The sequence below is a fragment of the Cervus canadensis genome, chromosome 10 (assembly GCF_019320065.1).
Source record: "Cervus canadensis isolate Bull #8, Minnesota chromosome 10, ASM1932006v1, whole genome shotgun sequence".
Taxonomy (NCBI): Eukaryota; Metazoa; Chordata; class Mammalia; order Artiodactyla; family Cervidae; genus Cervus; species Cervus canadensis.
This window is the reverse complement of record NC_057395.1, coordinates 55524641-55539351: the sequence shown is the minus strand read 5'-3', so window position 1 is coordinate 55539351 and position 14711 is coordinate 55524641. Positions and strand designations below refer to the sequence as shown.

Below are 14711 nucleotides of genomic sequence, written 5' to 3'. Positions count from 1 at the left end.
TTACCATTCAGTTCAAAACATTTTCTGATTTCCATTGTGATTTCTTCTTTGATTTGTACATTATTTAGAAATGCTTTGCTTAACTTCCAAACACTTGGGGTTGTAAATTATCTTTCTTAATGATTTCTAGTTTATTATACTCTGTGTGTGTGTGTGTGTGTGTGTGTGTGTGTGTGTGTGTGCGCGCGCGTGCGCGCTTAGTTGCTCAGTCGTGTTGGACTCTTTGTGACCCTTTGGATGGCAGCCCACCAGGCTCCTCTGTCCATGGGATCTTTCAGGCAAGAATACTGGAGTGGGCTGCCACGTCCTCCTCCAGGGGATCTTCCCAATCCAGGGATTGAAGCCTCATTTCCTGTGTCTCCTGCATTGTAGGCAGATTCTTTACCCGCTGAGCCATCAAGGAAGCCCATAGCTGTCCTAGTCTATTTATTTATTGGTTGTGGGGTTTGTGGGGATCTTAGTTCCCTGACTAAAGATTAAACTTGAGCCCATGGCAGTGAAAGCACTAAGTCCTAAGCACTAGAGCTGCAGGGAATTCCTAGTCCTAGTTGCTTTTAAATGCTCCCTCTCCCCAAAGCTTAAGTGTCTTCTCTGCAACGTTTCACCAATATTCAATTGTGTGCTTACTTCTCATCACAAGACATATAGTATGTAGGAACTGAGGCTCATAACAACTTGCCTATGTTGATACAAGTGGAGAAATTGAGATCTGAACCTACTATTAATAATAATAATGAAGTATTTTTTCAAGTCAGCTCGTTGATCTGTCCTACAAACACTTGTTGAGTGCCCAGTCTGCGCTCAGTCCAAGGGTCGCAGGGTGAAGGAGAGCCTGTGACCTCTGACCTCAGGAACTTTCAGTCTTTGGAGGATACTGATGCAGGGCACATAGTATTACTGACTGGAATGGGATTTGTGCCATCAAATCAATGGTTCTGCAACAGTAATATGGTTTCTCTGTTTCTTAGGTTTATTGTGATGTTGCCCATCGCTTAACAGGGCACATTGTGGATAGATCCTTGATTATCAACATCAGGGTCAGTGATGTGAATGATCACGCTCCCGAGTTCCCTGAGAAGGAATTTAACATCAGTGTGAAGGAGGACCACGCCGCAGGTGTGCATGGTGGGGTCGAGGGGGTCCCTGTCTTCTCTGTGCCATGACGGTTTTCCAGCTTCTGTAGTGACAGGGTGCCTCAGTCCTATTGTCTTCAGGGAGGCCTCTCGCTGTTCACATCCCAAAGGTTACAGGCCCAGGATGAGAGCAAAATGCCTTGAGGTCTCCACGCTTCATTTTGTATCAGCAGCAAAATGATGTGGAAATTGTCAGTTAGAAGGGCTAATCCGTAAATATCAACCTAAAATAAATGAATGGAGGAAGAAGAAGCAGCAGAGGTCGGTGGTGGGATCCTGCATATCGCTGCAAAGTTCTCATCTGTAAACATCTGTAAAATGGCAGCAAGATAGCATCTAAAAGTACTGAGCTAGGATTCTGTGAGTCTTGAAACCCGAACCATCCTCATTAAAATGTGCATCTATTTGAATAACAAAAAGCATTATTTATTTTGCAAAACAGTCTCTAGGAAATTTGGAAAATTCCAAGAAACAAAAAGACTAAAATAGGAAGCATCTTTAATGCTACCAATTAGAGATAAGTACCATTAATGTTTTAGTTTATATTCTTTCAATATTTTTCTTTGCACTTTACATATGTGTGTGTGTATACACACATGGTATGTTACATTTATATGTGTGTATATATTCACAGATTTATACATATAGTTACAAATGTATATTTGTATATCTACATTTTTTTCATCTTTATCATAGTACAAAATGTATATGTGTTTATATTACATATGTTTAAATATATGACCTGAAGAAGGACATGGCCACCTATTCCAGGATTCTTGCCTGGCGAGTCCCATGGACAGAAGTCTGGTGGACTATGGTTCATGGGGTCACAAAGAGTCGAACACCACTGAGTGACTGACACACACACACAAATATATGAGCATGCCTTTTTATGTGTGCATATTTAAGAATTTTCTCTTTAAAAATGCAATTTTACTGTTTATAACCTAACAGTATTCTCCTAGAGCATCTTGTGTGTCATATTTTATTTTATGGGTGTGCTTTAAGATTTTTAACCAATCTTCTTTTGTTGCACATTTACATCTCATTGTCACATTTTGTTATTTTTACAAAACATGCTTCGGTGAACATATCTGAGCTAAAAGCGTGTGCCATTCAAGCATTGCCTACTTAGCACAAATTCAGACAGGTGGAATTGCTGCTCCAAACCACACACACAACTTCAGTGTTGCAATTTATCCATAGCCCGGCAGCATATGACAGGGCTTAGTGTATTGTTCATCTCTGATTACCAAGTACTTGAACATGTGATAACTTTCCTGGCCGTTTCTAGTTCCCTTTTCAGTTGCTTGTTTCTTTTCTTTGTCCACTTCTGTTAGCGTCATTGTCATTTTTTCTTCTTGACTTCAACCTCCTCCTTTGACATTAAGAATGTCTATGTCTCTGTCTGCCAACATGTATTCCAAATATATTTTCCTGGTCTATCATGTCCTTCCTTTTATTTATAGTTTTTTGCCACACACTTAAAAATTGATCTATTGATTTTGTCCTTTAAACCTCTGTATTTGCAATCATGATTAGAAAGTCCTTCTTGACCTTATGATGATTTAAATATCCCTCTTCATTTTGTCTAGTATGTCTATAGCTTGACCTTTATATTTACATACTCAATCCATTCTGGTGTAAGCCCCAGTGCCATTCAGCAAAGAATCATTCTCCTACTGGTTGGATAGGCTGCTGTTGGCCAATAGTAACAATTTAAAAAATTCTTTCCAGGTCAACCTGTTTTTCAGATGTTAGCACTGGATCTGGATCAAGAAAATACTCCAAACTCTCAAGTGCTTTACTTCCTTGTTTCTCAAACACCGGTACTGAGAGAGAGTGGTTTCCGGATTGACCGTGTTAGTGGAGAAATACGACTGTCAGGATGCTTAGATTATGAGGTTATGTGCACTTTATTGTTTTGGAAAAATAAAATGGCTTCTCCCTCTCTGAGCCCCAGACTCAGGGTTTGCATTTGCAGTGAGAAACCCTCTGTGGCCAGATTGGCTACTGAAATTGCTAAAATGGAACATTTCTGTATTAGATTTCCTTTTCCCGTGTGTGAAGGGTTTCACCTACCTTTTCCTCCTCACGTAGACGGCGCCTCGGTTTACGTTAGTCATTGCAGCGAGGGATTGTGGCAACCCGCCGCTGTCATCCACAGCCACGGTTCATGTGCATGTGCAAGACAGCAACAACCACATGCCCAGGTTCACCCAGGACCACGTAAGTCCCCACACGAACAGTCTCCATGCCCCAGGCTCTGTTTGCTGAGGGAATTCCTCCATCACCCAAGATACAGGCAATCTCCAAAATAACTTCAGCTAGAATCAAGAAGTCAACTGCATTGATAGGGAACCAGTTAACGGCAATCATGTGAGCCTACATTTGTTACTATTTTGTGCCAGAACAGTGTTCAGAGTATTGACAGGAATCCCTAGGTTTTCATTGGTTGGAGCTGCCGCATTTTCCATTCTGCAGGTGAGAAGGCCGAGGCTCGGGGAGGACGGAGGATCCAGGCTCTGTCCACTTCAGGGCCTCTCACTTTCCACACTGCTGATGTTTTGGAGGTGAAGGAAGGCATAGGGAGGGTGGGGAGGGGCTACCCAGTGACCTGTAAGCATGTTGAACAATAGCATCCTTGACCTCTGCCCGCTGGAGGACAGTAGCATCCCAAGTTATAACAACCAGAAATGTCTGCCACCATGCCCAATTGTCCCTAGCCTGACCCACAATGTTCAGAGCTCTGAAATAAGAAGATGGGCAGGCAGACTCGGGCCAGGCCTTCCCCAGCTCACCTGGTTTGTATATTGGGCTCCACACAAGATTTCACAGGCTGCTAGGTCCTCAGGCTTGAAGAAGGTGCTGGCACTCACTGTCCCAATCAGTTTGGGAATACGAAACCACTTAAAATGCAGAAGATTGCTAAGAGAGGAAATAAAAACCCATCATGATCTGCTTTTAGCTTCTTAATTTTTCACTCTTCCATATGAATTTTTAAGAGGAAAACGTCCATTGTATTTCTGTCTTTCTTCTGACCCCTCTTAGGGAGGTCTTTCTGATGACCTGGTTAAATTCCCAACCTGACCCCCCAACATACACACACTCAGTTCTCAGCTCCCTGGGGATGGGATTTTTGCTGTTTTGTTCACAGCATCTAAACCAGAATCTGGTACACAACAGTCTTTGTTGAATAAACAAATGCTACAAACACTTATTTTTTCTGTCATTTAAAAACATTAATTGTATAAACCGAAGTTTAAATATTTCCAATGAAAGCATCTCACTTAACAGTATGTAGTAACTGAAACATATTTATTATATCTGAGTCTTGTTTCAAAATCCTTCTCCGACTTAGTAAAAAGCTATACTTGCGAAAGTAGGGCTGGAAAAAATACACATTGTTATTTTGATGTGCTGGAGAAATTATCTTGTCACCAAAAGTATTGAATAAGGAGCTATTTTAAAGATCTATTATGTGTTAGAAAGATTATCACCTTAATTAAAATACATAAGGGCTTTATTTTAGTAGAGTTAGATTTTTGTAGGCAGCATAAACTAAGGTGTGTACTATTATTTTAAAAAGTGGTGCCTTGCATTGGATAGAAGGGCACTTTTAAAGTTACACAGCTCTTCAGTTATTTGGGCATCCAGTCACAGGGACGAGATATTTGTTGTTGACACGTTTTCTGCTGTAACAGACAGGCTTCCAGATCCTTAGTGGTCAAGTTCAATCATAGGAGAAGCATCCAAGTTGTCATCTCTCTATGTTTTCTTTCCTCTTCTCTGTTTTCTTTTCCGATTGTGTTTCTTTTTCTCCACGACAATGACGATCATCTCTCTCAGTATAACATTCAGATTTCGGAAGGCCGGGCCAGCCAGGGTGTGTTACGTCTCGGGGTTCAAGATGGTGATTCACCATTTACAGCCGCGTGGAGAGTGAAGTTCGACATAACGAATGGCAACGAAGAGGGACATTTTGACATTTCGACGGATCCTGAGACCAATGAAGGGATTTTAAGTGTTATCAAGGTAAATGCATCCGAGCAGGTGGCTGTAGATGCCGAGGCCCTTTCTGTAGGACTCCTGACAATGAAGTAGGTGCCAACAGATGATCCACGTGCTCTGAGCACATGGCCTGCTGGGTCACAAGTCACCATGGCCAGTGAGGAATGCAGGGCTGCGTGGATCCTCAGCTCTTTGCCTTCATCGCTCCTCCCATCAAAATCATATCAGTATTCAAGATTATCTTTGATATGACCAGTTACTTCAACATTAAATTCTTTGGGTCTGTTTTAGACAAAATTTAGTAGATTTATGTAATCCCTAACGTGTTTCTTTCTCCCGATGTGATAAAATCATTTACGACATTTTCTCGAACCCCATGAGTTCATTTTTCTTCTGGATTTGAAAGAAATTAGAACATTTGCATGGACCCGTAAAAATACTGTGGGCTCCTGGCACTATGCCTGCTGTGCCTACTAGAGAGTTCGCCCTGCAACAAAGTATTATTATCTCATTTAATGATGAGGAAACTGAAGCCCAGAGAGGCTGGGTTGTTTTCATGAAGTCACATGACTGGAGTAGGGATTCTGACTGGAGCGGTCTGACTCCAGCACCTTTAGTCTTAATTGCTCTCCGTAGACCCTAGAATGACCAGTGCCTCTGGTGTAGTGCAAATGAGTCAGTCTGGGGGTCAGCTTCAAAGGCAGACCTGAATGAGTATATCTGGAGTGGGGCCGACTCTGCTTGTCAGTGTAACAAGCTCCCAGATGTTGCTGAGGGGCCATACCATGCTGTGAATAGCAGGGCTCTGTGGGTTTTCCATGCCAAAGGCCTGGGGCCGGATTTCCCAAATATTCCTAGTCTTTCAACCCTTTTAAGTCACTGACCACTTTGTCCCCTGAATAGCTATGATCATTAATATCCATATTTCCCTAAGCGCCACAGGGTTTTTGCAGGAGAGTTGTCACATTAATGTTTCATTAGGTTATGGTTTTTATTGCATTTTTCATTACCCTCTGACTGATGGTGGCTCTTTCCAACCAGGAGGAGGGAGGGGAAAAAAAAAGAACTCTATAAATGATTTGAAAATGGGCTGACAACTGTCTTTTGATCATTATCAAAGACAATGTAAATAATAAATGAAGCACAGAAGCCACAGGCACTGGGTTAGCAGTGACAAGTCACGCTGAGAGGCTCCCTCCGGCCAGCAGAGCCACGGGGGCTAATGAAACCTTCTCTCTGGGGTGGCAGCCTTTGGACCATGAGACTCAGCCAGCGTGGAGCCTGGTCGTGGCCGTGGAGAACGAAGAACCGCTCTTCTCCTGTGAAGGGGGGCAGCTGCAGAGGCCCCAGCAGGCCTCAGCCAGCGCCATCGTGAGTGTACGGGTGACCAATGCCAACGACCCACCCACCTTCCACCCGGGGACCTTCATCGTCAGTGAGGTCGATGGTGCAGGGCCGGGGACTCGGCTGGGAATGTTCAATGCTACAGATCCAGATAGAACCGCTGGAAAGATAAGGTGGGGAGACTGGAGTGGGAAGGATGGGAGTTCATGCAGAATTAGCCACGTGCCAGAGAGGGTTCCTGTTTGAAATTGGCTCCTTCTATGTGCTCCGGAGGGCGACTCCATCCTAGTTGTGAAAATGCCATAAGTCACCCACCCCAGAACTCCCCTAGCCCAGGTTCAATGCAGTTTTCCTTCTGTAGTGTCCTCTGACCCTCATGGGAGGAATTCACTTGTTCATTTCCTTTGCATAGAGCACAAAATTATTTTACAGTCTTTTTCCTGTATTAAAATAATTTGTTATGTATTTCCAGTTCCTCTTTACCAAATGTTGTAAACTGGCAGCCTTGTGGCTTCTGGCCAGCAGAAGTGTTTTCAGTTGTGGCAAAATGTACATAGAGTTTACCACTATCACTGTTTTCAAGTGTGTGGTTCAGGGACATTGACTACATTTATACTGTATGTCACATTGCACCTTCCCCACCACCCATCTGCAAAATCTCTCCTCCATCTCTTCATTTCCCCAAATTAAAACTCTGCACCCAGTAAACAAAACCTCCCCCATTCTCCCCCACCTCTAGGACCCTGCACAACCTTTTTCCTTTCTGTCTCTATGTATGTGACTACTCTAAGTACTTCACATAAATGGGATCACACAGACTTTCCTTTTGTGACTGGCATATTTCGCTTAGCATAGTGTCTTCAAGTTTCATTCATGCTCTAGCATGTGCCAGAATTTCTGTCCTTTTAAAGCTGAATAATATTCCATTGTGTGTATATACCACGTTTTGTTTATCCATTCATCTGTTGATGGATACTTGGATTGATTAGTGTTTTGTTTTTTAAAAATGAAGTTGCCACAATCCCCAGGAAGGTGGCAGAGTGGAGAGCGCCAGGAATCAGTTTCCCCATCCGGACAATGACGGTGCTGGCAGAATTTGTCTGATGGACTGAATTTGGAACTCAGGAATCTGTGGAAGGATTGCAACTTCCAGGGAAGACAGTGCAAACCGTGGTTCACTGTGGTTCATCTCGGCTCTTAGCGCAGTACCTCCCTCACATCCAGCCCCATGCAAGGCAGCTGTGCCTCTGTCCCTGGAACTGGATACACAGCCTGTGGGAGCCGGGGTGGGCAAAAAATTAACAGACATTGATTCCCTTCTCATCAGTAATTAATTTATATATGTAAAGATTAAACTCTCCAGTTAAAAGACAGAGCTTGGCAGAATGGATAAAAAACATATGATCTGACTCTGTGTTATCTTCAAGAGGCTTTCTTGACATCCAAAGACACAAACAGAAAACCTAACAGCATATACAGAAATTAACTCAAGGGTTTCCCTGCTGGTTAAATGGTAAAGAATCTGCCTGCCAGTGCAGGAGACTCGGGTTTGATTCCTGATCCGGGACGATTCCACATGCAGTGGAGCTACTAAGTCCACGCGTCACAACTATTGAACCTGTGTTCTAGAGGTGGTGCCACTGTCGAAGCCCTCGTGCACCAGAGCTTGTGCTCAGCGACAAAAGAAGCCACTGCCATGAGAAGTCTGTGCACCACAACTAGAAAGTAGGCCCTGCTCACTGCAATTAACAGAAAAGCCTGAGCAGCAACCAAGACCCAGCACAGCCAAAAACAAATAAATAAAATTATTTAAAAAATTAACTCACAATGGATCAAGTAAGTAAGTGTTAAGACCTAAAATAATACAACTATTAGAAGAAATCCTGGGACAAAACCTCACAACACTGGATGTGGCAATCATTTCTTGGAAATGACACCAACGGCACAGATAACAAAAGAAAAGATAGTCAAATTGGACTTCATGAAAACCGAAACGTTTTTTTTTTGCATCAGAAGACACTATCCACAGAGTACAAAGGCAGAATGGGAGAAAATACTGGCAAGTCATACATCTGATAAGGGATTAATATCCAGAAAGTATAGAGAACTTCGAAAACTCAACAAGAGCAACAACACCACCCTGATCCAAAAACGGACAAAAAACTTGACATTTCTCTAAAAAAGATACAAGTGGCAAACAAGCACATGAAAGATGCTCAACATCACTAATCATGAGGGGAATGCAAATCAAAACTGCAGTGAGACATCACTTCACACCCATCAAAAAAAAACCCAGAAAACAGGCTCTAGGTTCATCAGATTTGAACCACCTCAGTTCAGTTGCTGATTCAAACTGTTGTACAGCAGAAAACAACACAACATTGTAAAGCAATTATCCTCCAATTAAAAAAAAAACAAACCAAAAAATGGAAAACAAGTGTTGGGGAGAATGTGGAGAAATTGGTATCCTTGGGCACTGCTGGTGGGAATATAAGATGATACAGCCTCTGAGAAAAACAGTAGGGGAGTTCCTCCAAAAATTAAAAATAGAATTACCATATGATCCAGCAATTCCACTTCTGGGTACATGCCCAAGAGAACTGAAAACAGGGCCTCAAAGAGATGTTTGTATACCCATGTTGATAGCATTAATCACAATAGCTAAAATGTGGAAGCAACCCAGGGAGCCATTGATAATGAATGGGCAAACAAAATGTGGTCCATACATGCAATGGAATATTATTCAGCCTTAAAAATGAAGGGAATTCTGCAGTATGCTCCAACATGGATGAACCCTAAGGACATTATGCTAAGTGAAACGCACTAGTCACAAGAAGACAAATTCTGTACAATTCCACTTATAGGAGGTACTTAGAGTAGTCAAATCTCATAAAGAAATAAAATATAATGGTGATTTCTAGAGTCTGGCAGGAGGGGAAATGGAGAGTTATTGTTTAGTAGGCATAGAGTTCAATTTTACAAGAATGAAAAGAGCTGTGGAGATGGATGGTGGTGACGGTTGCATAGCAGTGTGATGTATTAATATTTAATCCCACTGAAATGCACTTTAAAATGGTGAAGGTGGTAAATTGTATGTTATGTGCATTTTACTGCAATAAAAAGAAAGAGATAATAAAGCTGCAAGCATTTAAAAATCAAGAGTATGCTAACAACCTGAATTATCTGAATATTCTTGAAAAAGAGGAAGATTTGGCATTGGGTCATGATCATTGGGGGCATGGGGAGAGGTCCCTTTGACCTCTCGCTCATCAGTTGACACCAATCCTTATCCGACCAGCTTTGCTCATTTCTTGCACCTGCTCGGGACACCCCTGTGGGCACTAGAGTTTGAGATTCTTCCTTAGAGCAATGCTTCCGACTTAACCATTGAGAAGGACCAGATGTTGCTTTTTAAAATTTCCAGTTCACTGTGGAATAATAATTTTATAAAATATTAAAAGATAAATTACAAAACCATGATCATGTGCTTGGTGGTCACAGTAATGCCACTGACTATAAAAATTTCCTGATGCTTGCTTCTCAGTTTTCTCTCTTATCTCCTTGGGGGCAGCTACCCTGGAGTTCCAGACCACCACAGGTCTATGCAGGCAAGTGCTGAGTTAAAGAGGCCCAAATGCAGTATGAATCATGGTCACTTGGAAGGCCTGTTAAATGCCCTTTGCTGGGTCTCACCCTTGGGGTCTCTGATTTTGAGGTCTGGGATTGGGACCGAGATTTGCATTTCTAACAAGTTCCAAGATGATGCCGATGTTCCTAGTCCCTGCCTGGACCTCTTCTGGGGGATACCCACAGAGACCCTAAATTTGATTCAGGGCTGTATTCCTGTCCCTAGAGTATGTTGGTCCCTTTGTAAACCCTGACTTGACAATTTTCAGACAGGGAGAGTTACTGACCTTTTCCAGGGCCTTTAAGTGATGAGGAAGAGAAGGCACATGAAACCCCCTGTCTTCTGCTGTTTTGGGGAGCGACATCTTTTCTGTTTGCCTGTGGGTCCAGGCCTTTCCTTCTCTGGGTCTCTCAGCAGGTAGGTTGGGTTCTGATGGTTCCGCTTGGTTCTGATGGCTGCCTTCTGACTCTGACAGATCTTGGGGAATTCTGGAAGGCCAGGTGTGCTCATCCATTAAAATGGTTACCAGGTGCACACAGGTGAAGCAGGATGTAGACAGCCATGTTGCCTGGCTGTATTACCCACGTGTGAATCCTCTAGGCTCCAGGGGTAATATAACCTTGTGCTTCTGTTGCAAGGGCGGGCTTGGTTTAACATGAAGCCACCAGCTCCTGCAGGCAACTGAAGATTGGCTCTTTTCCAGGATGAAATGTTTTCCCTGAGGTGGACAGAGTTATGTGCAGCCCGACAAGGACAGGACACCTGGTGTTCAGTGAATACTGATCTGACACTCTGGTTGGGTCTCAGGTCTCTGGGCCTTCATCAGAGCCAGGAACACTCCTAACAGAGGTTCTTACAATTTCCCAGATTCACAATGGGAATTGTGTCTGCTGTGGTATATTTGGACTTGTCTCTTAATGTAACTTTTTAATTTTAAAAATTACATGTGTTTTCTTCTGCAAGATACAAACTGGCTTATGATCCCGCAAACTGGGTCAGCATAGACGAGCACTCTGGGGTGGTCATCACTGTGAAGCCGGTTGACCGCGAATCTCCTCATGTCAATGACAGCATTTACGTAATCATCGCTCATGCTATTGATGATGGTAAGCACAGACCCAGAATTGTCAGAGGGGGCTATGTTTTCTTGCTCCTAAGGGGAAATGACACAGGTGAGTGTCTTTCAGCACAACTGGGAAAGATATAAACTTTTTATCATTGTGCTTCCATATTGATGATTATTTTTGATAATTCTTGAAATGGCAAACTAGGGGGCTATGCCATAGAAAGAGGGGCGATGTTCATTCAGAGATGATGAGCCTGATAAGGACACAGCCCCACCACAGCATCTTTTTCATCTGTTCATAAGACAACTCTCTAGCTCTTTGTCAAAGCCAATTGCATATGATAAACATGGGCAGTTTCCCTGCACTTGGACCGCTTTATAAGCTCAGGAAAATGTGACTGTGCAGGACAAGTTTGTCATCAACCAGGATCGGTGATTTTTATCAGCATGTTTTAACACTTTTCTCTGCAATCTCTCACAAGGCTGTATTTCTAAACCTACCAAAGCAGAAAGCTAGAAAAATAAAATATTTCAAGTAATTTTAATGACTGTATTTAAGAAAATCTGTAAGTTAGAGTTGTAATAAGAGTTGTCTTATGAACCCAGATTCCCAAGCATACATGGTTGTATATCCTATTTGCATAATTAACAGTTGTATAATTAATGTTGCTTAGGGAGCTATTAAATCTGTGTTCCTAATTGGTTTTAGGTGAGGGTTCCATAACTCTGTTATGGATGTTTTAATGAATGGCACTGTTTTTTCAGTGGAATAGTTTAAAAAAAAATTTTTTATTTTGAGGTCATTGTAGACTCACATGCAGTTTTTAGAAATAAGATAGTGGGATCCCAAGAACCTGTTGCCCAGTGTCCTCCAGGGGTGACACCTTGCAAAACTCTAGTTCAGGATCCAGACCAGGATCACAGTGGGGACCCAGTATAGAAGCTGAGGTCTCCAGAACTACCTCACACCCATCCCCCACTGCCCCCCCACTCCTGCCTTAACAACTTCCATGGCTGATATTATCGTCTATTCGATAATTGTACCTCATTCAACAAGTGTTTTATTAGCTTATCCTACCCAGATTTTCAAAAAAGCAGGAAAACAGATCCAGCCCTTGCAATAAAGCTTATTGAAAGGGAATTGGCTTCAGTGTCTCCGCAGAGTGGTTCTTTTCTGCAGAGGCCGAGAGCGCTCATTCGCAGGCGTCTGTGTGCTGGGGCAACCTCTGGAATTAATCAGCAGCCCTGCTGGGACACCCCCTCCTTCCCACCCAGGTGTCCCTCCACAGACGGGAACGGGGACCATGCTGCTCTTCCTGTCAGACGTCAATGACAACGCTCCCGTGCTCTGCCCGAGCTCTCAGCACCTGGAGGTCTGTCAGTCTGCCGGAGACAAGGCCCTCCTCATCGAGGCGGAGGACAGCGACCTGGAGCCCTACTCCGACCCCTTCACCTTCAAACTGGACAGCACGCGGGGAGATACAGGAGACATGTGGAGACTGGGGGAAAACAGGGGTGCGTATCACACTGGCCAGAGAGAAAGGCTGGAAAAGGACAGAGACCTGACTCACACAGACTCAGGCCAAGAGGAATGTGCTAGCTTATCTCACCAAGAAAGGGACAGGTAAGCCTGTGTCCCAGCACACCTGGGTGCCCAGAGGACTTCCTGGAGGTGGTGGCTCCTGACCTTGGCTATGTGTTCCCTTCATCTGCAGGCAGGCTCTCCTCTGGAGATAGCAGCATGGTGGCTGGGAGTCCCTGGGACTCTTTCTGGTGCCTCGCAAGAACGTGTACATCATTGCAAGGCTGGAGCCACCTGCCCTGCTCAACATTGGGTGTGGGTTGGGAGGGCAGATGTGCTGGATGGTTGGTACTGAGCCCACACCTGGACCTGGCTGGGATCTGGGCTTAGCCCCACCTGATCCACACGGGGGATGAGTTCAGGAAGTGTAGGTGCCCCTAAAGGAAAGCAGGGGTGCTGTTTCCATAGCCGTGAGTAGACAGTTCTCAGAGAGTCCTGAGTCCTTCTAGAGAATCATCAACCTGAGGGTGGTCTTGGGAACCACTTCACATGCCGCTGGTGTCCACGGGAGAGTGGTCGTGACCACCTCAGATGTCCTACAAAGCCTGGCACAAGGGAGGCATTAGGAAATAACCCCTGAGCAGCTGAACGAATGAACACATCAACGCAACTAAGGTCCCCCTCCCTCTGCAGGTTATTCAGTGGAACTTCTAATGCAGAGAAGCCTTCCACTTGGTGACTACTCTGTGCCGCTTCTCATCGGAGACAAACAGGGACTTTCCCAGAAGCAGACTGTCCACGTGAGGGTCTGCTCCTGTCCCGATGGATTCACCTGTGCAGAGCCCCTCGTCGCGAGAGCTGGGGTCCTGCAGGGGGCTCTGGCCCCTCTCGGTGTAGCGTTCATGGCTCTGGCAGGTCAGCATAGACAGGAGCTGTCCTGGGAATGCAGCTCCTCTCCCTGGGCTGTAAGCCAAGGGCATAAAGTCCTTGGCGGTGGGGTTGGCCGAGGTCAGCGGGTTGTCTTTGAGAATGACTCCCAGGCTCATGGGAGGCCCAGGCTGGAATGGGAGGTTTCCACCCTGGTCAGACAGGCTGCCTGGCAGAGGGGGCTTCTGCTCAGTAGCAGCACTTTACAGCAATGGAACCTAGAGATGGACATTGTCTAAGGACAGTGGTCCACTGTCTATGGATTCCTGCTAAGCAGGAGATGCAAGTTCAATCCCTGGGTCTGGAAGATCCCCTGGAGAAGGAAATGGCAACCCACTCCAGTATTCTTGCCTGAGAAATCCCATGGACAGAGGAGCCTGGCAGGTTATAGTCCATGGGGTCGCAAAAGGTCAGACATGACTGAGCAACAGAGCAGAGATGATTTTAATAGCTGAGGACAGCAATGTACACAAGCTCCCAGGCTTGGCAAAGGCTAACAGGGAAGCTCGATTTTCAAGGAGACTGTAGAATATTACTGGTCACGTAGTATTACTTAATCAGTCCGACAAATAGTTACCTCTCACCTACTGTGCCCCAGGCTGTGCTAAGCACTGAGGCTGCAAAGATTGACAAAGGCTCAGCTTGCCCCCATGAGCTCCCAGCCGAGTTATATGCCAGCAGCGCAGGCTTCTGTGGGAGGGAACCTCTGATCGGCCAGAGCTCCGGCATCTCCTCTCCCCCTTGTCTCGTCACAGCTGCTCTGCTCCTCCTGCTGCGATGCCGCCTTGTGTCCGGAGCCGAGAGGCAGGGTCGCCTTGTGCCGTGGGATGAGGGGATCCAGACCCTGATCACGTGGAACGAGGAGAGCAGAGCCGATCCTCTCCAGGTAGTGCGGCTGGACTGTGTCTCATGAGGATGATGCGGTAGGCTCTCCATACTGCTCTCATTCACCGCCCCCTCATGTGATCATCTCGTCTCATTTGTTTAGGGCACTGGCTCTGAACTGGGGGCGATTCTGGCCCCCATCCCCACCCCAGGGGACATGTGGCAGTGTCTAGAGGCATGTTGGTGGTTAGAACT

The 14711-nt window shown here is 44.9% G+C and overlaps 1 protein-coding gene across 3 annotated transcripts in view; it reads left to right on the top strand.

The window, feature by feature from the left end:
* The window catches only part of CDH26 (cadherin 26), a 44870-nt gene that overhangs the window by 20512 nt on the left and 9647 nt on the right, over positions 1 to 14711 (top strand). For all 3 annotated transcript variants that reach the window (XM_043480099.1, XM_043480098.1, XM_043480101.1), the window contains 9 exons: positions 969 to 1116; positions 2871 to 3037; positions 3234 to 3362; positions 4983 to 5168; positions 6393 to 6661; positions 11080 to 11222; positions 12458 to 12697; positions 13398 to 13619; positions 14387 to 14517. In XM_043480099.1, the coding sequence (XP_043336034.1) occupies positions 969 to 1116; positions 2871 to 3037; positions 3234 to 3362; positions 4983 to 5168; positions 6393 to 6661; positions 11080 to 11222; positions 12458 to 12697; positions 13398 to 13619; positions 14387 to 14517 (1635 nt within the window). The remainder of the gene's footprint in view (positions 1 to 968; positions 1117 to 2870; positions 3038 to 3233; positions 3363 to 4982; positions 5169 to 6392; positions 6662 to 11079; positions 11223 to 12457; positions 12698 to 13397; positions 13620 to 14386; positions 14518 to 14711) is intronic.